Source organism: Castor canadensis, chromosome 17 (genome assembly GCF_047511655.1).
Source record: "Castor canadensis chromosome 17, mCasCan1.hap1v2, whole genome shotgun sequence".
Lineage (NCBI taxonomy): Eukaryota > Metazoa > Chordata > Mammalia > Rodentia > Castoridae > Castor > Castor canadensis.
The window spans coordinates 5,967,360-5,993,184 of record NC_133402.1 but is presented as its reverse complement, the minus strand read 5'-3'; the positions used below and the strand labels follow the sequence as shown (position 1 = coordinate 5,993,184).

Here is a 25,825-nt window from a genome sequence, read left to right as displayed (position 1 = left end):
GGCATGTGAACTTCTTCATCAGTGGTCTAAATACCCCCAGCCGGTGGGAAGTCTACAAATGTCCATCTGGCCACAAGTCTGGTTTCTTTGGCTGGTTGCTTTCAGTTCGTTCTTTTAATGGATGCACACAGAAGGTGGGAACAGAGGTTTCCTTGGCATGGATGAAAATACATATACTCAAAGACTTCAAGGTGACCTGGATACAATCTCAGGGAGGTGAGGCTGGAATGTGGACAACTAATTAATGGCACCATCCAAAAGAAAGGAATGTGAGAAGAGACTTGGCCAGCATGGGTAGGATGAAAAGGAAGCTTAGAGTATCGGATACTGGCAGCTTGTCTATGGTGTTATCCAGAGATTACAGTCAATCCCAGGGACTCAGGCTTTCCAAACAGCAGGGAGGAGAGGCTTCCTGCTCATGGGGAGAGCCAATGCCATGGGCCTCACTGAGCTGAAAGGATGGGCTCTTGAAACCTCACTTCCCCACACAGCAGCTATTCTCGATCCATGCTAACATTGTGCCTCCGTGGACACCTCTGGCTCGCCCTAACACACACACACACACACACACACACAATGAGTTGAGCACCCCATCTTGGGGGCAGCAGAGCCACTATTTGATCTTCTCAGGGACACTGTTGTTAGCTGCCCATAGTTAGACCAACATTTGACATTGTGACTCCCTTCTAACAATTCCCTGATCCTTGTTTAACCTGTCAATCTCAGATACCTTGACCCAGAAAACAAGCAGGTTCGTTACAAGTAGCACCATACCATACTATGTAGTGGGTGGCATGCATACACAGAATTTATCTGGTGCATTAAATGAGAACATCAGCGAAGTGAAAGCTCTGTCCATCTTTCCATTCCCTAGCTGGCCCAACTATAGGAAGACTAGGTAGCTCACACAGAGTGGTTGAATTTGAGGTTCAACACAGCATTCTTGAGATTACTGGTGAAGAGTCACAATATAGATTAAGGCTGTGGACACAGAAGGCTAACAGTGGCCGTTCCTTTTGGTTTTACCTTCAAACCAGATGACACAGCATGTATGCAGATGACTCGGAACTGGACCCACAGCCTCTAAGTTTAGTACACACATTTTTCTGTATTTCCTTAGATGATAATCTTTTATCTGGTAATTCTCATGAAAATGAAGGTTGAAGGAAGATAGAGGCAGCAAAGACTAACCCTAGATTTCTTATTTCAAAACCACAATCTACTTTTAATTTTTCTTTGGAGATATGAATTCCTAAGCATCAGGGAAAAAAGAAATAGGTGTCAAGAGCAAAACGGTGTCATGTCCTACCCTTAGAAAGCATGGTTATCTCTTATTTTAGTAAAGGCAGCAAAAGCACACATGTCCTTACTTCTCCCTATTGATCTCTAGTTCATGACATCACTGTACTATGTCACCTTGGCCATTGCTGTCCTATTAAACATTCCTTAAAAGAAGTGTTACTTTTCCTTGGGAAAACATAGATGCTAGTGAGGGAATTACTTATTAATTTGGCAATTATTTGCTCTGATGGCACTGCCACTTGCTCATGCCATCCCCTTCCTCCCTTATGGTTTATGTGTAGAGAGTGCTGGACTGGCTATACATCCTTCAAAAGGTTTATCAACCCTCCCAGGACAGTTTGTGCATATCCAATGTGATGACAACAGATACATAATTTATTTTCCGGAGTGAGTTATGAAAGTTAATCAATAAGAATTGGAAGTCTTGTAAATTATCTACTGAAGCACAGCCTATTAAATGTTTTACTTCTACAAGGCTGTTTGGAGTTGAGGTCTCCAACTATGCTATTTATTAGCCCACATACAAGATAATGTGATTCTCAAGCCGATGAAGACAGGCCTCGCTATTAAGACATAGACAGTAAAAATAAAAATGAAATGTGTTTTGCTACAACAGCAAATCCTACAGCTATGATTGCCAGGAATAAAGGAGGAGGGGGCTTGCCAATTTCATTCTGAGAAAATCTCCCACCATGAATGGAGTAGAAAGCTTAGAGGAGAAGGGGAAGCAAGGGGAGAAATTACACTGGAAAATTCCCCTAAAGTTTTCTCAAAATAAAACAGTTAAAATACCACTTGGCCTTAAGAAGCATCTCTAATCGCCTGTTTTCTTTGTCAGATCTCCAGATCAGGGCAGTAAGCACCATCCTGCAACACCAGGACTTCTCCAAGTTCAATGCACAGTGAGAACAAGGTGCCAGACCTGATTCAGAGTTCACCAGCATGTGTCCATACTGCATCCGTAAGGGTCATAGTTTTTGGGGAAGAGCAGTTAGTTGGATATGAAAGAAGATGGAAGTGGAAGGATTCCATTCCCTCTAGCAGTAATAGTTAGGAGGTTTGCAGGACATAGAGGTATGACCAGAGTGAATAGGGAAAACCAAATGACCTGCTCTGCAGTTGACTCACCAGGGACCACCATGTTCTCTGTTAAACTCCATCAGAGTTACTGATTCAGTGGAATTTTTTCTCTATTTAAATTTTTATTTGTAATGAAAACTGGTAATATAATGACCATAACTATGAGTCATTTTTATCCACTAGACTGATGCTAACCAAAAGATGCTCTCTTTCCCTCTACCTACCCTGCTCAATTGACTTCCAAACCATGTGTGTACCAAAAGAAACCCAAATGCTTGTGCATCTAAGTGTTGGTTCCAATGCCATGAGCACAGGACTTCCTTCCCCAACTCTGATCATGACACCATTTGGAGCAAACACATTTACTTTCATGAAAAATAATCCAAGGCAGTCCCTGGATTTCTGAGCTCAATTCTTACGCAGATATGAAAAGGTAGAGTACAGAAGGGCTCAGCATTCCAAGACAGGAGAGAAACTGGAGAAGCCAAGTCTTGGGCTTTCCATTCTTTCCACTGTACCAAGCCTGTTGCAGGCTTGTGCCATTCTTTGATGATAAACTGTGACCCAGATGCCCCAGGCAGAAGGCTAGGCTCTATTACAAGTCCATGGCACCTATCTCTAACACAGCATCTCCATCACTCAGAAGGCTAGGCAGAACACATGGGAGAGTGGTCCTGTTAGAAGGGAGCCTTGAGGTCTGCTTTAATGTAGTTGTCTTATTTAAGAAGCAAGGCACTCATGAACTTCAGATCTGCCAATGTTGTTAACTCAGAGCTTCCAGAAGAAACCAGTTTGTGCTCTTCTCTGGCTTAAAACTTTCAAATGACCTCTCCTCCACCTCCATAAAATCCAAAGTCATGTCTATGCCATGAAGGGCTCTGCCTCACCTGGCACCAGGCCAGCACCTCACCATCTCTTCCTACCACTCTCCTCCTTTTTCAACAGACTTCAGCCCTCCAGGCTTCCTGGAACCTCTGTCTTATGCTGGACCATCTTGAATCCTGCCCTATGTTTCAGTGCCACTGCACGGCAAGATATCACCTAGCTACTATCTCCACTATGGGCTCTGTTTCATGGCATTTTCCTCTCATTTCAGTCTCCTATTTCTTCTGTCTATAACTACTATCCATCTACTACTAAGTCTCTTAAAAACAGGGCATTTTATTTATGGTTATTGGGCCTAGAATTGTGCCTGGCATTAAAGGAATGCCCAATAGTGATGAACATATTGATCTTGCAACTGATCGCAACGCATGGATCAATATGTTGGGGCCTTGGAGTTGAAAAATCCCAGCCCCATTGGAAGGAGTCTCTTAGACTTTCTTTGTCACCTTTGAAACAAATAAACCATATTACATAGGCTGTATTTACTCAAGTAAACACCCCCTTCTCACTGAAAGGAAATATGCTTTTTGGCCTTGACCTGATTTGCCTCCGGCAGAATGCCTTTGGCTGTCAGCAGCTAGAAGCCTGAGCAGAGCAGGTGGAGGCAGATATAAATGACCCTGAAGGGTTGAAAGGAAAAGAAATTATCACTCAGAAGATTAGCAAATATTTCATAGATTCACAATGTCCAGTTTGGGCAAAGATACAAAGTCAGTGGTCTACCAGACCCTCTTTGTGAGAGCAAGAATTGGCAAAGCCACTTAATAAAGGGAACTTTGACAATGGCAATCAGAATAGACAATGTAAATACCCTCAGAGGCAGTAAACCCAATCCTAGGATTCTACTCAAACGTGTGTTCACACATGTACACAGACACAGATGTGCAAGTTTGTTCATTTGTAGCCTGCTTGTAAGAGAAAAACTAAGTATTTGTAAAAAGGATGACAGCTAAATAAATTATGGTATGACCATGTATGGAATTTTATTCTGTTAAGAAGGAGAGTGGAGGCGGGTGCTGGTGGCTCATGACTGCAAAACTAGCTACTCAGGAGGCAGAGATCAGGACGATCATGGTTCAAAGCTAGCCTTGGGGAAATAGTTCGTGAGACCCTCAATCTATTTGACCAGGAAAATCTCAAAAAAAACCATCAAATAAAACAAGGGGGGCTGGTGGGGCCCTGAGTTCAAGCCCCACTACCATCACCCCCCCAAAAAAGAAAGGAGTGGACTGCAGGTATAGCTCAAGTGGAAGGGCAACTGCTTAGCAAGCCCAAGGCCTGGAGTTCCAACCCCAGTACCACCCAAAAAAAGAAAAAATGATAGGGGAATCTCAGCATCTGAGAGTATGAGGCAGAAGGATCTCGAGTTTGGAGGCAGGCTGGCTACACAGCAAAATCCTGTCTCAAAATAAAGAATGATGGGGGTGCGGGGAAGGAAATCTACATGTACTGCCATGGGAAATGGGCCAAAGCATAACATTAGATAAATAAAAACAAGGAGCAGAACAGTATGGGTAACGAGACCCCTTTACTTGAAACATGTAAGCTGTGTCTGGGTACACGTGGCTACAGCTGCCCGTGCAGTTACCCTCACAGGCACAGCGTTGGGGACTCACACGAATGCAGCAGAGAGTGGAGAGAGGTTGTAGACGGCAGACTCGCATGTTTTACTCTGCTTTCTTATTTCTTGAAACTGTTTGGGAAAACACATAGTCATTAGGTTGCAATTTTAAAAGTGCTGACAGATCATGAAAGAAGAATTCTGCATTCTGAGTGAGGCTGAGGAGACAGGATTTGGTCTTGGTCAGAGGCTTCAAGTACCAGAAAGAAGAGCTGTGCAGAGTGAAGGGGACAGTCAACTGACTCGGATGCAAATCCAGCATTCCATTCACTGGAAGGTGAGCAAGCACCATCTCTGGTGCTCAGTTTTCTCATTCCCAAAGCTTGGATAATCACAGTAGCAATCTGTTAGATTTCTGGGGGAGGATTAACTGAGATAATACAGGCTAAATGTTTAGTATACTTCCCGGCACAGAGTGAGTGCTGAGGTTGAATATTAATTTTATTGTTGTTATCATCATAATTCATCTTTCAGCATTTAAATCTTCTATAATGAGGGAAAGCACAAGGGGCTCAAAGAGGCCACAGGATGGTGACATAATGAATTCAATTTTCCATACCTGTCCTATAGAGCTTTCACCCATGAAAAACACATTTTGTATCACACTGACCAGTAGTCAACACTTGAGACATGGAGGTGGTGTCACTTAAAAAAGGAATTTTTAATACTGTTTTTCATTAACTGAGATTTAAAAAGAGTCATGTGGCTACTGGTACCCATTTTGCACCTAACTTGTTTCTAGAGCGTTCTGTTTCCCCAGCTAAAATATCCTCATTCTCTCCAAATAGTCATTGGTACCAAGTATTAGCATAAGTAATAGTACTTAAAATAAGAAATGGTGTTCGATTTCTCTTGTGATAGAGGAGCTAATTTCAGAAAGTCTTAGAAAATAATTATCTACTCAAGTTCATTCCATTTTTCTGAATCCTTGAAGGACAAACTCAATTGGAAATATTCAGTCTATGGTCTATGACTTGGCCTAACACTTTCTAATCTCCCCTTTTTTACCTGTGAGAGAACAGGCTCTGGGCACAGGAAGAATTTCATCAAACACAAGTAATAGGGAGAAGCTGAGAGCATCAATTTGCTTTTAAGTCACTTTTTAAAATTGAGATATAATTCACATTCTATAAAATTTCACTCTTTTAATGTGCACAATTCAAAGTTTGTAAAAAATACATTCCCAAAGTAGTTGATTATCACCACTATCAAATTCCACAACATTTTCATCACCCCATACCCATTAAATAGCCATTTCCCTTCCCTCATCTCTCAGTTCTTAGCCACCACTAATCTACCATGTGGCCCTACAAATTTACTTACTCTAAATACTTCATATGACTGCAATCATGTGCTCTGTGGTCCTTGGTGTCTGCCTTATCTCAAGGAGCATAATATTTTCAAGATTCACCCATGTGACAGCTTATACTAAAATGCTAAATAATATCCCATTGCATGGTAGGTTACTTTTTGTTTATTCATTCATTAGTTGTTGGACATTTAAACTGTTCCTATCATTTATGTATTATGACTAATGCTGCTATGAATATTTGTGCACAAATTTTTGTGTGGACATATGTTTTTAATTCTCAAGTATATACATCCAGTAGAATTTCTGGATCATAGAGCAAATATAATTTTTGAGAAACTCTAAAACTATTTTCCAAACTACCTAAACAAATTTTCTTTCTCACCAACAATAGATACAGGTTCCATTTTTTCCACATACTTACTAACACTTGTTACTGTCTACTTTTTAATTGTAGTCATTCTCATTACTGTAACCAATATATATTTTAGTACATACCATTTATTTTTGCCTAGTGATAGTGGATGCCCAGTTAAATTAGAGATGGAAAGTTTCTTTGTGTGAATCAATTCATATTTGCTATAAAAACTGAATCAACTTAAGTAAAATATTAACTATCTGGTAATTCTGGTGCCACAAAGCATTTTAGTGTCTGAAGTTTAGAAAACTGTGGTCTAAGACATGGTTTGGGTGTCCCATTATGAGGCAATTTTAAGACTGCATATTGAAGTCATATACAAAGACAGTATGATTTGTTATTTGATATATAGACAATCTGGGTTGGGTCTGGAACAGGGTGTGGCCTTCAGAAGTCTTGCATGGCAAGTTTAGAAATGTCACTCAGTTTGTGCAAACAGGGACAGGAAAACACTTTCTAAAACAGATTCCACATCTTTTCACTTTCTTGATAATTCCTTTCCCATCTCACTTTTCTTTTGGGTTGGAACCCAAACTGCCCTGGAACAACAGGGCTGACAGACAGAAGAGAGGAGCCCACATTTGAAAGTAATAGATCCCCCACCTGTCTCCATTCTCAGTTGACACTCGCTGGTGGAAGGGAGGGGCTACATACCCCAGGATGTACACTGCTCCATCCAGGATGCAGTGATGCAACTTCTGAGAATAGCATTTACAACTTTCAGTCCTGCTTGTCATCCGGCCTGGAGGGATGGGGGAACAGGGCCAGTTCATTCTGGCCTATTTGAGGACATGTGTGAAGATACACATTTCACAGCAGCAACTAGTTGACCTTCTTGGAGAGGCCAAAAGACTTTTTCCACCTAAGAGTCACAAAGCAGCAAAGTCATGTTTGTTTCTGGGGGAGAGATTCTTAAACATGTTTCTGCTACAGGGTACTTTGATGATCAACTGGAAATTACAAAGCTCTCTGTTGAAAAACCATCTGTTCACAGTTTGACATACAGTTTAAGGGGAAATCTGAGCCACCTCCACTCGAAAGCACAGGCCCACAAATGATTCTGCAGGAGCCCCTTTTTCCGCCAGCAGGGCCAACATCCAGAGCAAGGGGCATAGTGGGCTATGCTGGGGACTGGAATCTCCTCAGTAGAGGATCAGAAAAGACAGCTGCTGACAGCTGAAAATTCCCTGTCTGGGCCTGACGATCTTGTGATGGAATGTGTGTTTCCATGGCGTTCCCAGAAACAGGTGGCTCCAAGGCTCTGGGAAAACATCCCCTGCTCTGCAGTAAGTAAGCTGCTCCCCTTGGACATGTGTATTCAGGGCCTGGAAGAGTGAAGTACCAGGTGTCTCTAAGATAAACCCAGGAAACTAAGAGAAGAGGAGGCGTGAACCCATGGAAGAAGAACCCCGAGGTTTGGTAGGGTGTGGGTTCTAGGGCGAAGCATAGAATCCTAACTCTTCCTTTGCTCCTATGTGATTTTCTTCATAGGACTCAGTTCTATCTGTGATTAATCCATCTATGCATTGGTGTGTAGTATTGGTTTCCTCTTTTCCCTCTATAAGAACATAAATTCCATTTGAAAAGACATCGTATCTGACTTCTTGAGCACTGTGTTCCTGATGTCCAACACTGTGCTTTGGGTGTAGCAGGTACCTAGTGCATGTCTGAAGAATTATCAAAGGAATGAATTAACCAGTCACTGTATAATCATCTTTTCTACTACCCTTCGACATACAGAAGTTTCCCTCAATTTTAAGCATGAGGAGGCTGAGGTTCAGAAGTGGAGAAGAACCTGTTCAAGCTCAAAGCTAATCATGAATTAGGTTGGCTCAGGAATGCAGGTCCATCTGAGTCCAAACTCCCAGGTTATTCACCACTGTCACAAATCACAAAAGGGAGTGCTCTGACCTCCAGAGGCCTTTCCTACTTCTGCTAAAATAAAATAGAAGGAAAACCAGCCAGCCCTAAGACAGAACTGTCTTGTGATGGACAGTCCAGGATGTGAGCACATGGCTCTCGAGATGTTGTTCCCAGCACTAATACATCAAGATTTAATAAAGCACCCAAGACTGGTCCCACTACTCCAGCAGTTTTGCTTGTAGCCCTTGGTTGCATTTTTGGGTCATTAACAATTAAACACACATGCTTCACTCTCTGAAGCAACACAAGTTTCCCGACCCTCACACACAGACTTCTGCAATCCCCTCCTCCAACTTTTTCCATAGCATTGTGATGGTCATGGCAACTCCATGTCCTCAGAGCTGTCCCTCTCTTCCGTGCAGACTTTCTTCAGCAAAGACGACCAAAGGGATGAGATGTGGACATGTGTTAGCTAATCAAGGAAAACATGGTCTTGGTAACTTCACCTGGGTGCACATTATGGGTCCTCCCTCTGTCTCACCATGTCTACTTAATTGCCATCTGTTTATACTCTGTCTATCTCCCTCTTAAAAATGTAAAATGAGGCCATGGTGTTCGCCTCCGTGATTGCTCTAGGGATCTTCTGCCTTAGACCGAAAAACCACTCCCTGCAACAACCCTGAAGATCGGATGTGCTCATGACAGTTCAGTTGCCTAAATTTTGTGAGTTTGTGTCCTCCCTGTTTACCTACAGACCCAGTCATACTGGCCATCCTTGTTACTTCCCAAATGTGCCCATCTAATGCTTGGATATCTTTCACCTGTACTTGGACTTTACACAGCTGGCCCCTTCTCATCCATTAGATCTGAGCTCAATTTTCTCCTGTAACTATCTAAAACAGCTCTCTCATCACTGTCATGTGACTTATTTTATTTCCTTCATAGTGTTTACCACCACCTGGTGATCTTCTGTCTATTTGCCTGCTTTTCCCTAACAGGACATAAGTGGTCTTATTCATACATGCAACCATAGTGCCTAGCACATTCTGAACCTTGAACAAATATTTGTAAAATGAATAGACACACATGGAAAACAAGACACCACTCAATGAATTTCCCAACTGTTTTGATTTTGAGGGTCAGACACAGAGATGGGAATGGAAGAGTATTAACTAGAGAGGCAATTAGTTGGCTCCTACCAAGAAGGTAAATAACTTCTGCTCAGAGATGGGGCCACTGACAGCTGGGCTTACTTTTGAGGAAAGGGAAAAATCTCATAACCATTATGAAAATATGGGAACTCTTCTAATACTTGGAATTCAAATTGCTTCTTAGAGAACAAAAAAAGTATATGCTCATTTTAAGGCCAGATCTTGGGTCAAAAACCAACCTGGACAAGGTTTGGTGACTCATGCCTATAATCACAGTTACTTGGGGGGGTGGAGATTAAGAAGATAATGGCTGGAGGCCAAGCTGAGCAAAAAGTTAGCAAGACTTCATCTCAATAAGCTAGATATAGTGGTACACATTTGTAATCCCAGCTACAGGGGAGGCTTAGGTAAGAGGGTCATGGTCTGAGGCTGGTCACAGGAGAAACCTAAGACCCTATCCAAAATGTAACTAATGCAAAAAAGGGCTAGGAGCATGGTTGAAGTGGTAAAGTACCTGCCTATCAAATACATGGTTCTGAGTTCAAACTCTATCACTGGAAAATAATAATAAAAATTTAAAAATCTGCTCAGAAGTTCAGGCTATTTCCTAAGTGGGAGAGGCCTGTCCTGTCTCCTGTCATCACTCCTGACCAATCATTTCTCTTGCAAACCAATCACAAGTGTAAAGATACAAGATCAGTTTTCAATTTAAATGACTTTGCTTTCTCTCTTAAAAACTAAATCCTCCACCTAATTTCTGTAAGCCCTAAGAGTAAACATTTTCCCTTTAGAGACTGGGGAAAGAAGGCAGAGAGTGGGCCTGCCAGTGGTATTAGGATGAGATCTGGCAGCCAACCCTTGTCAGAATGTGTGACAAGTGCAAGTCCCTGAATTCAATCACCAGTACTGGAAAAGAAAGAAAGAAACCTGGATACAAGTAATACATATCTTTATATATAAAATTACAGTATGAGGACTTTTGGGGAAGAAAATGTACATGTGCATGAGAAAATGGAAAAGACCTGACAGACATTCACTAGCTCGCAGCAGTTATGTCTGGGTGGTGAATGTGTGTGCATATACAGTATGTACATATATCCTCATAGGTTTATTTGAGCTCTTCTGATGATTTCCCAAACATATTTTACATTATGCCTCTTTAATTTTATAGTAAGACAAGTAAACAAAAATTGTTAAATGAATGTTCTATTGCAAAGAAAAAGATGATAAGCTTATATCAAAAAGCAAACCAACTGACGGTTTGCTATGTATAGCACCAAAGGGGGGAGTTCCTTCCTGCCAGCAGAGTTCCATGTGACAAACACTGGCTGGCTTGCGTCTCAGCCAGGGGGTGGGGTCCACTGGAGGCTAACTAAGCCCTATAGACCTGGGGTGTTTAATGGCTCACAAAACTCATCACACTCTCTTCTTTTTCCTTCCTCTGCTCAGCAGTACTCCAAGTGGGGTCCCAGTACCTGGGGGTCTAGGACACAGTTTACAAATCCAAAGATTAAGGCACTCAACAATTTGAGTCCAGCACCTCCCATCTGAGGAAGGGAAAATTTCATTGTTGTTGCTGTTGTTATTTTAGAGGCCCTGTCTACCATGCATACGACTTGAATCCAAGACCTCACACATGGTAGACAAGTGCTCTACCACTGAGTCAACATCCACAGCCGAAGACATGGAGATTGGATGGAAACGCACAGAGGCTGGTAGTCATTAGAACTGAGTCACTGTGGTGCAAAGCTTAAAGCAGGATTTCCCAACCACGGCATGATTGATACATTGAGCCAGATAATTCAGGACAATGCTGCACCATTCCAGCTCTCCTGGGTATTGTAGGATGCCAGTAGCAAGCTCCCTCCAGCTGTGACAACTGTTATCTAGACATTGCTAAATGCCCCTCCAGTGCAAAACTCAGCCCTGGTTGAGAACTACTCACCTGGTAAGATGTCCATCAACTCTGTCTCCTGAGATCCCTAGGTCTCCTCTACCTCCTGTTTCGTCCTTAGCTTGACTTCTGCTCCCTTATAAGTGCAGATATGTTCCATGTAACACTTCAAAATATAGTAAAAATATCAACATATACCCTAGTATACTTTTTTAGGCTAGGCAGGATTGAGTTTGGCTCTTTCAATCAAAGTGATCTTAAAAGCTCACACCTTCAAGAATCCTCTTTGGTTTCTTAGAAATTTACCCATACAGGGTGTTATCCAAGATGGCAGAGCAGATCCTACCCTCTGGGAGAAAAAATGGGGTGGGCTGCACCTGTGCTTGGGATTCTAGAACCAATGTTAGCATGTGGGAGAGTTGAGAAATCAGGAAGCAGAGATGTCATGAAACACAAGATGTGTGCCATCCCTTTCCAGGAGGGAATAGTACACAGGTACACAGTGTTCCTCCATGTGACTCTGACTTACAACCAAACACTAGAAGAACTCTACACAGAGCTAGCAGCCCTAGCCCAGATCTCACCACTGTTTAGACAGGCAAGAATCCCATATGCTCTGCATCACTCTCACAGTGAAGGCTTTGCCTCGGTCCCCAGATGGCTTGGTCACATGCAGCATCTCACCACAGAGATGGGGATCAGACTCAGCTGCTGATCACTGGTGTACTGAATGATAGTCAAATTCATCTGGCATCTGCTGATTTCCACACCCATCTCAGACCCTCTGGCAAGCAACTCCATGTCCCTTTGCTCAGTCACAATGGGAACTGTCTGGTCAAACACCAGATGAGAAACAAAACCCTGTTCATTAGAGCCTGTGAGACCCTGCCTATATTTCTAGAAAGTTCTACCAGCAAAATACAGGGCTTAGCCCTGAGGAGCCCATCTTAGTAATATGATCATTTGTCACTCCATGTCAATTTCACATTTTGGTCAAAACCTTTCCAGAGGGCAGGCACCTCTGTGTTTACCCTTTGTACCAAGAACAAATGCTAAGCTGTTGAAGGGAGGAGTAACAGGGTACCACCATAACAATGGAAGACATCCCTTACAAACTGTCTGCAGCCCTGCGGTGACTGACAAGTGTGACAGAGAATGTGTGTCTATAATGTTGCTTGACTTGTGTTCAAGGAAAAAAGGTGGATCTCCAAGAGGTTTAGACATTGATGACCAAAAGTTCTAGTAAACTAAGCCACAGGGACCGCACCACAGCAGAACTCTCCCCTGCCCCCGGGGCCCTTTACCAATGCCCCTCATCTGTTATGAACCCTCCCCAAGAAACAAGGTTTCCACAGGGAACAAGCCCTCCTGACAGCCAGCTGATAGGCACAGAGAGAAAAACTGATCAGAAATGACAGTGGCATAAAATCGTGTTAGCCTCTTGCTCAGAACAGACCATACAGGAATGAGACACTGAGTTCCCCTTTCAGGGGGGCGGGGAATGTCACAAAAAAACAACAAAAAAAAAGAATTGAGGGTCTCCAGGAAAATGGGATGACCTCCCTCATCCAGACTGAAAGGGTAAATGAGTTCACTTTGCCAAGCTTCAAGCTTCCCTTTTCCTACTTTCTGGTTTTTTTCTTAAATTTATGTATTTATTTTTTAGACAGGGTCTAGCTCTGTGGTGCAGGCAGGCCTTGAACTCCTGAGTGCTACTATGTCTTGTTTTTCTATTTTTTTTCTGGCATGGCTCACTGTGTAGTTCAGGCTGGCCTCAAACTCATGATCCTCCTGCCTCTACCTCCTGAGGGTTGGGATTAATGGCTGTGACACCACTATGCCGGGATGATTCCTTTTCTTTTAAAATAAATCTTTTCAGATAGTTCAACATAGAAGGAATATTTTAGGGAAATTGCTCATGGGAGTGACTAGGGGACCATAGCAGTAGTGACGGAAGACCCAATAACAATTATTATCATTTTATATTATGCATAATAATGGTTATATGATTATCCTTATGAAATGTTATATGTAGTGACCATGAAAATCACACTCTGAATGGGCTCCAAGTACCAGCTATGTACACTATTATATAATCACATAATTTGTATTTTATATATGCATGGTTATCTGTTACATATACTACATATTACCACACATATGGATAGTACATAATATAAAATATATAGTAATTATACCCACCCTCTTTTGAGCCCCTAATATTCCAGCCACTATTCTAAGTGCATTGTTTGTTTATTTAGTTATTTAGAAAGTGCTGGGAATTGAACCCAGGGCCTCAAGAGCATGCTAGGCAGAGGTCCACCAGCTGAGTCACACTCGCAGTACTTTTGTTTTGTGTAATTTTGAAACAGAGTCTAACTTTGCCAGGGCTGGTCTTGAACATGTGATCCTCCTCCTGTAGCCTCCCCAGTAGGTGGGATTACAGGTGTGCACCACCAAGCCTGACTTGTAAGTGCTTTCTGAGGATTAATTTATTCAATCCTGAGAAACAACAGGCTTGGACACTTTTAATATGGCTCCTTTATAGATTAGAAAGGGGAAGGGCAAGGTAGTTTGGGAACTTCCCCAAGGAGGCACAGCTGAGTCCAACACAAGCAGCCTTGTGTTAGACTTGGGTCCTCCAGCTGTTGACCCATATTGAGTACTTGCAGTCAGTCATGTGTACTAAACCTGCATTAAAGTCATAAAGTCATAGAGTTGGTGTTGGTTGCCATGGTTTTGCAGTGCTCTTGGGAATGAACTTGCAAATACCTTTGCTGAAGAATTTCTATGTGCAATTATATGCTTTGCTTTCTTTAATAACCACTGAGTAAGGTGAACACTGGCCACAGAAGGGAAGAGCTGTGTCCAAGGTCACATAGGTAGTAAGAGGTGCCTAGGTCACACAGGGGGAGGCCCTCAATGGTGGAGATGGGAGATGAACCAGCTGGTCTTCTCTCTGATGCACATCCCTTCACCATCCTGCTAGCCTGCTGTGCTGCTCTGAGACACTGTAGGTGAAACACCTCGTAGGCAGACTGGTACATAGTAAGTGTCTGAAAAGAGGCAGCTGCTGTTGCTGTTGTTGTGACTAAATGTGAAAAGCCCCAGTAGGAATTTTCTTCCAAGAAAATGATGGGCATATGAATTTATGGTGCTGCCTGCAGCAAGGGCAGATTCTTTGCCCCTTTTAAAGCTCAACAAAGTGCCTGCATTGTTGGTCAACACCGTTCCCAAACCGAGCTCCTCATCAGAAACCCAACCCTGAGGCTCTGCTCCCTATGACCAACACAGATGACCTGGAGTTTGGTGTGGGCCCGTGCACTTGCAGCACTGTGAGCCAGTCATGGTCTTAACTCTCAGGACCTCAAGTGACTTGGAGCTGCTAGTTCCCTGCCCTAGACCCCTTGCAAGCTGCCCAGTGCCAGTCGGCACTCACACATCCTCCCTACCACCGGGCACTGACAGATGGGAGCTATTCTTATTATTTAACATTTATTAAGCGCCCACAGTGTGCCAGGAGCTGCATGGAACAGGGCTGTGGGTGGTCCCAAAGAGTGTCCCCAGAAGGCTGTGCAAGGCCACATGGAAGGGATGGGATGGGCCTTTCTTCCCACTACAAAATCAATCCTCCCCCTCCTGCCACCCAGCTCCAGCATGCTCTGCAGCAAGTGCACAAGGAAAAGTTTTGGCCTTGATGACAGAGACCTGTGAACCTTCATGGGCCTTTTTCTGGAAGCTCTAGCTTGCTATGGCTTACTGAGTGGGAAGTGGTAGTGGGCTTCACGCTACCCAGTTGGGAAGGGTGTGGTGGGTTTCATGCACCCAAGTGGGAAGGGGGTGGCAGTGGACTCTATCCTATCCATTTGTGGCGGTGAGTTGTACACCATCCATTTCGGAAGGAGGTAGTGGTAGGTTTCATACCATGCAATTGGGAAGGGGTTGGTGGGCATCTTGCCACCCAAGAGTGAAGGACGGTGGACTTCACAGCACCCAGGCCATAAGCTAAGGATGTCCAACTCCATGGCAGTATGTCTGGCTCTCCTGCACAACACTGTGACTGAATCCTACTGCATTAACAGATTTGGGTTGAAATCTGTTTTGAAAACACGTGTCTTGGTCACCAGGAGCCTCTGCCATGACTGGGAGAACAGAAGCAATTATGCACCCCCCCCAATTCCCCCAACTACAGCATCTTCAGGCACAGAAAATACAGTGCCTTGCTTATCAAGAGACTTGCTTATCAAATCCCCAAGGCCCCCTTTTGATGCAGAGGTGGCTGTCCTCCCACTTTTAAACTGAGACACCTCACAGGGGTGAAGCACTTACCATACAGGAGCCCAGACGCTCACTGCTATCAGCTGAATGAAAAACCCAGCCTGAGGCTTCATGTCACCCTCTGAATGACACTGCAACTGTACTGCAAAGGCCCTAGGTATGATCACTTTTGAACTCTGAATCCTGACAGTGACCTTGGGAGGCAGAGCATAATCGACATTACTCCCATTTCCAAGATGAGAAAATAGAAGTCCAGAGAGGTCAACACATTACAGCCACAGTCAGTTTCCACTGCTATGAAGTCTGTTTTCCTTTTACTTAACTGTGCTCCCTCATCAACTAAACAGTGCTGGGCACCAGTGGCTCACGCCTGTAATCCTAGCTACCCAGGAGGCAGAGATCAGGAGGATTGTGGCTCTAAGCCAGTACGGACAAATAGTTTGAGAGATCCTATCTCAATAAAACCAACACAAAAAAGGGCTGGTGGAGTGGCTCAGGGTGTAGACCCTGAGTTCAAACCCCAGTACCACAAAAAAAAAAAAAAAAGGAAAAAGAAACAGCTCTTCAGGCTGTGAACTCTAAGAATGCTGACACACACACTATCAGCATCCTTGATCCTCAAATCCTCCCAGCCCTAGAGACCACTGCAGATTAGAGAGCAGAAGGAAGGAACAGGCTGAGGAGTTCACCTTCTCCTACAGTAGGGATGTGTTGACCTCCTTGCTTTACTCTGAGCCAGATACAAGTTTAGGAGGCAGGAGGGGCACAGAACTGGCTATCCCTGGAGACCCAGAGCTGTCCTTGACATCTTCCCACCTCCAAAACAAACAGCAGAGTGCAGTGGTTCATGCCTATAATCCCAGGATGTGAAAATCAGGATGACTGGGATTTGAGTCAAATCCTGGCAAAATGTTAGCAACACCTCATCTCAATCCATGACCTTTGTATGGTGGTGCACATCTCTGGTCCCAGTTACTTGGAAGGTGGTAGTAGGAGGAACACAGCCTAAAGCCAGTCTGGACAAAAGTTTGAGACCCTGTGTGAAAAAGAAACTAAAAGCAAAAGGACTATGTTGGGTTCAAGCAGAAAGCCACCGAACTAGTAACTCTGAAGCCCCGAGTTTAACCAGCAGTATCACTTAAAAACACACATACTCATACACAAAAAACATACTCACAACCTTTGTTCACTGGAAGATACCAGAAACCCTCCCCTCAAGAAGGATGTAGAACCAGTCTACAGCAACCACCTTCCTGGGATTGCAGCTAAACATGTCTCGTTGTCTAGGCTAAAGACATCATATTGAGTAAGATGGTGGGAAAAAGTAGAGAGATTCAAGAACCTACCTTCAAGCTGTTTTCAATGACTGATTCTGTTGCCTTGTCATGGCCCTATATATGACTTCTGAGGACAGAGACTGCCCACCAGTCACCTTAGGATCTCCAGAACTTAGAAGGAAATGCAATGTAGAACCCATGATCAATAAATGAGCATTTTAATGAATGGATTAGCTTTATGGACTATTTGCCCCCTACGTTCACAATCCTCAAGTGCTCAGTCTAGAAACTGGCCATTGTTGAAGACAATGACCTCAGCCGCCATGGGAAAAGTCCTTTTGAGCGTGGAGTTCAATGTCTTTGCAAACCTTGGAAGCTCAGCAGTCAATTCAGTGGGCTCACTGGCTCCTCACAGGCTGGTGGGATGTGTGTGTGAGATAGGTCTATCTTTAGACAGGAGAGAAACACAAATAGAGGTGAGTATCTCCATCATAAATCACCCAAGTAAAGCACTTAACCAAAACAACTTTTAAAAGGACGGGGAGGGGCTCTTTCTCCACATCACAGGCTCAAATTGCCACTCACCAAAGCAGCAAGGCAGGGCGTGAAATCCCTGGACCTTCCAACCCTTCTTGACCCTTGCCAACGTATTATAAAAAGCCTACTTGCTGATATAGCATGCCTTTAAAATGATCAAAATGACAGATGGCTGTGACAGAAACAAGTCCTTTTTATAGGACTGATCCTAATCAGATGACACCAACAGTGCCCCTTTAATCTTTTAATTAAAAAAGTGCATTTCTATAAAAACAGAAACAGACAAGTCACTTACTTCTCCAAGCGCTGTGGAATGTTGAGGGTCCACATTGTTTCAAACTAAATCACTAGAAGGTTTTCTTTCTTCACATATTTATGTATGTTTTGCTAATATAAAGAGAAGTGCTGCATGTTTTGGGATACCCCAAATTGCCTTGATTACTGAGGTTCCAGATGTCCCTGCTAGATTTCATTTGCTCCCCTGGATGATGGTGTCCTCAGCTATAAATGAGTGGGACCTTACCCCTATACACCCTGGTAGGAGACATGACTTTTGTCAACATAAGTGAGACACTGCCCTTGGTCCATCTGGTCACGTGTGGGGAAGCCGATGGACTGGAACGATGGCACAGACTCCTGGTGAGTGTGATCCATGGTGACCAGGGTCCCTTCATCCCAGGGGATGGGGGAGTGTGCAGTAGAGGAGACTGAGGGGATGTTTGGATGTCTACAATCGCTCCCATATTATTGTGGTTGCTAATGACAACCTGGATTTTGCTCATGGAGCACTTATTATTTTGGTAACAGGACCCTGTTTTTCCTGTACCCACAGTCCATTTGGCTCAGGTGGGGCTGACTCTATCCTCCAGCTCTAAAAGGGGCAGGGTGGAGGTGACTGGTTCAGAGGTGGGCGTAGATACAGCGTCAGCTAAGCAGGCTGCTGCCTGGAATTTCTGCTGGAACATTTGGGGAAGAGACTTTCTAAGATGAGGTGAACATGTGGAGAACCATCTTTGCCACCACTTGGAGATGGTGTACTCGGGAAGGAAGACCAAGTAGACACAGCCACTGTGAAGTGGAGATGTATAGCTCTTGGGTTGTCAGAGCCTCTGGATCCAACTGTGCCTGAAGCAGCCTGGATCTGGATGCTTTATTATTTCCTCCAACCAAGATGATATAGATCTTTGTCACTTTCAGATGAGTCCTAAATAAATACCCATGTTCTCCTTCTCTCTCCCAAGAATGAATATATATATGTATATATATATATGTATATGTATACATATATATATATACATATATATGTACATATGTATGTCAGACCTTTCCCATATATTATAATGTAAGCTTCCAATAAGAATAGATGGCATGTTTTCTTTGATTCCTCCTCATTACCCACTCCTAGTTCTCAGCTTGGCACACAGTAGGTGTTTAATCACTAATGGCTGAACGAAGAGATTATGAATTGTACTGAAAGTACACAATAAGTTTGCAAGCTAGGTTTTCATCCTGTCACTGAGAAAAACTGAGACTTGGTGAGGTTAATTGACAAGCTCAAGGCTACAAGCTTACTAAATGCCAGAGTCAATATATCAACCTGGACCTGTTTGACTCCAAATTCTCTTTGCCACCTCTCTGGCTGTTTAATTTAGTCTGCTGTTGACATGGCCTCGTTGGCAGTACAGAAAAGTCACTCTGTGACGAAGATGGAGCAGCCTCGAAGCAAATGACACCACCAGCATTTATATCAGGCATCCATTCTGATATCTTTCCCAATCTACGGTCACTCCAAACACATGGGTAACGTCTTAGGGCAGAAGTATCAACACGGAAAATAGGTCCTCCAGCAACTAAACAAAACAAGTTCCTTTTTTTTAAGTTCAACCAAAAGCCCATCCAAATATTTGCAAAAGCCCCATGTGTTTCTCGACCTTTATATAGGGAGGGTTCCTCTTGGTCCATTGCAGAAATCAACCCTTCAATCATTCCTAGTGCCACTGCACAAGTGGATTCAGGTCTCTCATAAAATACTTTGCCAGATTCAATGGTGCTTATTTCTGTTTTGAAACGTAGAGTGCAGGGTTAGTCTAAACCACTATTGACTATAGTAGAGAGGCATTAATAACATTATTTTTGCAGTACTGGGGTCTGAACTCAAGGCCTTGCATTTGCTAGACAGATGCTGTATTTCTTGAGCTATGCTCCCCGAACATTTTGCTTTAGTTATTTTTCAGATAGGATCTTGCTTTTGCTTGAGGCTGGCCTTGGACCTTGATCTTCCCACAAATGCCTCTATAGCTGGGATAACAAAACGTACCCTTACACCTAGCAGATTGGTTGAGATAGGGTCTTGATAACTTTTTGACCAGGTTGGCCTCAAACCATGAGTCTCCTTGTCTCTGCCTCCCAAGTAGCTGGGCCGATAGGCATGAGTCACTACATCCGGTAATAAGCATTTTAAGTGTTTAAGTTGCAAAACACTAAGCACTCAGAGGAATTACCATCTCCAAGAGAAAGAAAGGTAGAGAGTGAATGGTACTGAAATCCAGGAAATTGAGCATTTACCTGCTGGATTTACAGGCATACAATATGCAGCCCATTCCTCCATGGGGCACACAGAGATTAACAGTTTGGGAGCCCCGTTTGTCTTGACCTACCAGCAACTCTTGACCTACATCACTTCGGGGATTGGAGTTTAAATACAGTCAAATCGCACAAAGCCAATAAGATGGGAGAGATATCTAAGTCCTATCTTTATGTCTTAAACCAATGTTAAGAATTCCCCTGAGTTCTCTGTTCTGCTAAGGAGATCTTTCTCCTTTCTTGTCTGCTGAATTCCTTCTGACGCTTCATAGCTCAGCTCCAATCCCACCTCCTCCCTTGGAACCACTCCCTTTCCAACTGTAAGGAGCACCCTGCTCTATATTTCTACATGCATGCCTGTATATATTATTCACTCTGGATAGTAGTTTGGTGGTTAAGAGGGAAGACTCTGGTCCAGAAGTTCCAGTCCAAATCTCAGCTAGACCACTGGAGTTCTTTACAACCTTGGGCTCATTTCCTAAGTGCAAGTTTTGGATCCTCCATATGCAAAAGGAGAGTCATAAAGGAAGACTATTGTTCCTTACTTGAGATGCCTGGAGTAACCTATAATTTTAATTCACATTTGTTTTTCTTTTTCAGAAAGGCATTTCAGTGGAAACACTGATTATGTAAAACTCCCAGTCAGGTCTGAGACAACACCACCCTGAAATCAAACACATAAATATTCCCACAGCAAAAATATATGAATATTCACAGTAAGTGGGATAAAGAAACACTATAAATAGCTGCACATCGTTTCAGGTCAAGCATTGTTCCCGAATGAAATGTGGTGCCAAACTTTAATTGATTTGGGGAGTTTTTTGGAATTCAGTATTATAGATAAGGGACAGCAGAATAATAGTACCCAACTTCATCAGGGTTATTATGAAAATAAATTGAGATAACCTATCTAAGTGGTAAGTTCAGGGGCTATCATATAATGATCCTCAATATTATTAACGATTTCCTCCTGTTGTCTTTATCATGGTGTTATAGTTTAGGGTTTATCTACTGCTTCTCCCAGTAGGCTGTGCACCCACAGGTCAGTGGTTGTAACCGCCATTTTTGTGCCCAGCATGGTGACTGACATAAAGTACATGTGCAGTGAATAGATAATTAAGTTAATGAATGTCTGTTGGAGGCAGAGGTGATGCTGTTCACACTGTTCTCCACCCAGGCAATTCATCTTCTGACCCATCCTCTGTGATACCTGCATGACACAGGTATAGTAGGATGGATGTCTCAGGTGTGGAGGCAGATAACTAGAAGGATGGATATAGTTCCAAACTTGCAACGAAGAACCAAGGGCTCACCAGACCCAAAGACTAACCAGGCTAATCACTTACAAAACCACTGCATTGATTTTATCATTTGGAATTGAGTGAGCTTGGTCCATGTTTTAGACAAGTCCTATTGGCAGGTGTAGGACCCAAGAATGACACTGATCTCCTTTATGAGCAGGTCAGACAAAAGGAAAATTAGAAAGAAGTAAATAGATCCCATGGAACATGGCTTGATTCTTCTTATCCAGATGCCAAGACTGGAGCCTATGTCAAAGGGGAAGGAGTCCACGCTTATGCCATCTTATTGTCTTGCTGATGACATTATGAAGGTAACAGCGGCACCTTAAGTTCCTCAGAAAGGGCCTTGCCTCTTGAGTTGGGAGGAAATACACAAGGTCAAGGGTGAGCAAGCTGGCCTAAGAAGCACCAGCTGAAAAGTGGGTGTGCAGAGACTGTTGTAGGTTTCTCTCCATTTGTGTGGCTCTTCTTCCACTTGCAAACACAATTGCAATGGAGCAAGTTTAGTTTGTTTATGCCAAAAAAGGTAATTAACACATGGACCATCTCTGCAAACCAGAAACAAAGCCAGTACCTCTCTGTGCACAGCCTTCCAGAGTGTTCTACAGGCCAGCATAGGGAGAAGATGAAGCATCTCTCGCTGACTGATCTAGAGGTTCCTTACCAAACTGCTTTCTTATTACAGGGCCACAAGTTCCAGAGGCGTCACTTGGGAAAACAAAGTAGGATCAGGCTAACCTTTGCAAGTAAAATCACATGTTCCATCCAAAATAACTAGATAGGAGTTCTCTGCAGAGGAAGAAGAAACAGGGCCTCCCCAATTTCTCAGCAGGCCCTCACGTCTTCTCATCTATCACTGGGGTAATAGGTTCAGAGTGGCATTTCGTAATGACAGCAACATCCCAGCAAATCGATAGTTATTTAATTCCCAACAAGCTCTCGAGTCCATTAAACCTGATTACATCCACCCATTTCTGTGGGTGCCGTTATTTTTCCTGCACCGGCACTTAATCTATAACAGGAACTTATGAGAACTTTCAAAGCAATTTCAGCATCAATCAGCATAGAGTGAAGCCCACGATCTGCTCGTAATTATTTATGGGATGGGGCAGCAGGAGGTCTGACGAAATTCCCACTGCTGACCTTCACCCCAAGTTCCCAAGAGAAGCAAAGGACCTGTTACTTTCCAATTTACCACCAGGTCCTACTTTCAGAAGTGGCAATGCTGTCATACAGACCTGAGTATGCCAGAAGAGATGGAACAATTCCCATATTGTTAAGGCCATTCTCCAGGTGATTTATTTAATTACAGCATATAAATTGACCAACAGCTATACATCCATGATAGAGAGTTTGGTTGTTATTATATGGAACAATCTCTGAATGGCTCTACTTGCCCCGGTTCTTACAGTTAATAAAAGGTAACAGCAACATTTAGAAAAACAGAAGCAGTATTTGAGCAGTATCCTCTCCAGAAAATCTAGTTAATGAGCTAGAGTATTTTAGAACTTTAAAACAGAGCGGTAGAGGGCGGAACCAAAAGGATGAAGGTGAAATATATAGTAAGGAAATTTAATTGTCCTTTTCAGTAGAAAGGAGGTATATAATTTATTGTCATTTTCAACAAACAACAACAAGCCACCTGCTTCCCACAATGGCCTGGGTCAATCACTAATAGATGTTAGCTTTCCAGAGAACGTCAGACATATACTCAGAAACTCCATGCTTTTGACCCTCAGGACAAACTTACAATGAAGGAGAAAAAAAGGTCCACCTTTCTCATTAGTAAATGAATCTCTCTATACAGAATTAATGGTCTTAGAAGTAAAACCAAGACACATTTCAGTCCTCTACTCTCTTGCTAGCATGAAATTATAAACAGCTGGTGTGGGGATTCCTCTAATAATATCTGAACTTCTGAAATAAACCATCGGTTGTGTTCCCTCTTATGTCAGGGCGACCACTCAAATTAAGGCAGTGGGGAGCCTTTTCTGGAAACAGACAACCCTTGTGGGGGTGTCCTAGGAGCGACTACATATTTCCTGGGTTGAAGCTCTTAACCCAGTCAACTGGTGATAAGTTACTTCAGCTCGTGCTCCGATCTGGGAGACAGAGTCCCTCAGAAAGCTGGGAAAGAGAGCAAATCTTTTGCCCCGTGGTCAACCTCCCGAAGCAAAGACATGAATGTTAAACAGTAGCTAGATCAATACAAGCAAATATAGCTCAACCACCATTTATTCAGCCATGAGAGATGCCAATAGCTAGATTAGGGTGATCCATCTTTTTGATTTCCTACTGTCTTCTCGCTGACTACAGGAGGGCTTTTTCCTGTATTAAAAGTGTTTGCTTTCTCAACCATAAAAATTCCAATTATTACTCTGAGTGCTCTGGAGTTAAGTTGCTTGCTGGCCAAGCCTGGGAATTACCTGAATCAGTCCTGGGAAGTAGGGGGCAGCGGGTACAATCATGGGCACGCCATAGGAATGCAGGAGGACTCCTTGCGACGCCAGCATGCTTTATGTGGAGGTTTTATTCCCTCTGAGGCTCAACACATCAGTGGAGAGTTAGGGGAAAAATCTATAGACCCAACTTCTTCCCAACTACAAAGCCGAGAGCCAAATTGCTTCTTCGGGAGTCAAGTGCTCATCAGCAGGCGGCAAGAGGGGAAAGAAAGAAAACCCTCATCAGCAACTCTTAATGTGAAAGTTTTCTTCCCAGACGACCAAGAGACACGGCAGCTGCAGAGTCGACGCTACCAAAATGGAAGGTGCTATTTTGGGAGCAGCTTGCCTAACATGACTAACCAAGTCCTCTTCATAATTTAGTTCTCAGAAAGACGGAGAGAGAGAGGGACACTGAGTGACAGAGAGAATCAGGCTAGGAGATAATAAACTCTTCCTGAGGAATTTGGCCAAAAGGCAAGGCACACTGGGTCTCCATGGAATTTTGAGGGATAATAAAGAGGAAATAGAAACTTAGATGATTATCATCTGCTCCTTAAAACTCCAATCGAGTTGGTTAATGTGGGCGGCTCTTGCTGCTCAAAAATAATCTAAGGTCATATTCAGCCTTGTTTCACTTTCTCCCTCTTGGATTTTTAAAGGGGAAATTTGTAAATAATGCAAGACTACTATTTGAGCAGTGCAGGCTATTCCCAGACAAAGCTTATTCGTTACATGACATGGTATTTCACTCATTTCACTTGCACAACTTTCTCAAGTGGGGACTATTCCCAGCCCCATGGCACAAAAGGAAATCAGACTCACACCAATGAAGAGTTAAGTGGCTCTTTTATGACTTTCAGCTTGTAGAGGGCAGTGCTGAGTTCCCAACGCCATCCCCAGCCCCACTCCTAACCCTGGCACTGTATTTATTACTCTATTTCATTCTGTAATAGAATTTTTTCAAGGGAGATTTTTAAAGATATCCTTTATTTGGAACTTTCAACTGTGATATGTTAATATTCAATAATTTATTAATGAGCGTGGTCTCCCTGTTGTTCTCAGAGATTAAAGGCACCAAAACTATGGATGACAAACACAGTCAGGCAAATATTTGAAATCTTTCTGGTGTTTGAAAATACCAAAGTGATTCTTTGGGATGTGTTACACATTGTAAATAAATTCCTATATGGATTCCATTTGGCTGACTGGGGTGTCCTGTTTCATGGCTGTGTGATCTTGAACAAGTTACTTCCCCAGTCTGAACTCTAGTTTTTCCACTTGGAAAACTGAGGTAACACTTCCTAACTCATAAAGTTGTGCCATGAATAAATAAAGTCTTCCAACTATATCAAAGTGTGTGCAATACCAGGGCTAGGAAACTTTTTCAGTATATGCACCCTGGTCTTTGATTCCATTTATTTCTTTATTTATTTTATGGGACTAGGATTTGAACTCAGGGCTTCACACTTGCAAAGCAGGTCCTCTGCCTCTCGAGCCACACCTCCAGTCCATTTTGCTCTGGCTAATTTGGAGATAGGATCTCACAAACTATTTGTCCAAGCTGGCCTCAAACCACAATTCTGATCTCAGCCTCCCAGGAGGCTGAGGTATGAGGATTACTGGTGTGAGCCCCAGGTTCCCTGCTAGGCTTCTGATTCTTGATACAGACCCATCTTTGACTTAAAGCTGAAGGCTCAGATTCAAAGTTTCCTCTTCTAGCCTTCATACTAGGAAGGCACATTGGGTGTGTTTATAGTTCCTCCACTTGGAGGGCAATTGAAATTCTGATGAAGGTGGGTCCATTTAAACGGCACCAAGTCCAAGGACCATTGAAAATCACCTTTGAATCAAGCATCTCGTGCCACATCCCTTGGCTCCCTCT

General features: G+C 43.1%; 1 protein-coding gene across 28 annotated transcripts in view; it reads right to left on the bottom strand.

The window, feature by feature from the left end:
- Positions 1 to 25,825, bottom strand: part of Rbfox1 (RNA binding fox-1 homolog 1) — a 1,956,039-nt gene that overhangs the window by 309,912 nt on the left and 1,620,302 nt on the right. The window contains exon 1 of one of the 28 annotated variants that reach the window (XM_074060415.1): positions 23,926 to 24,624. The exons of 24 other annotated variants lie outside the window; for them this stretch is intronic. In XM_074060415.1, the coding sequence (XP_073916516.1) occupies positions 23,926 to 24,012 (87 nt within the window). In that variant the 5' untranslated portion in view covers positions 24,013 to 24,624. Of the gene's footprint in view, positions 1 to 23,925; positions 24,625 to 25,825 lie in introns of those variants that run through there. 3 more of the 28 variants (XM_074060426.1, XM_074060420.1, XM_074060421.1) reach the window with 3 other exon arrangements.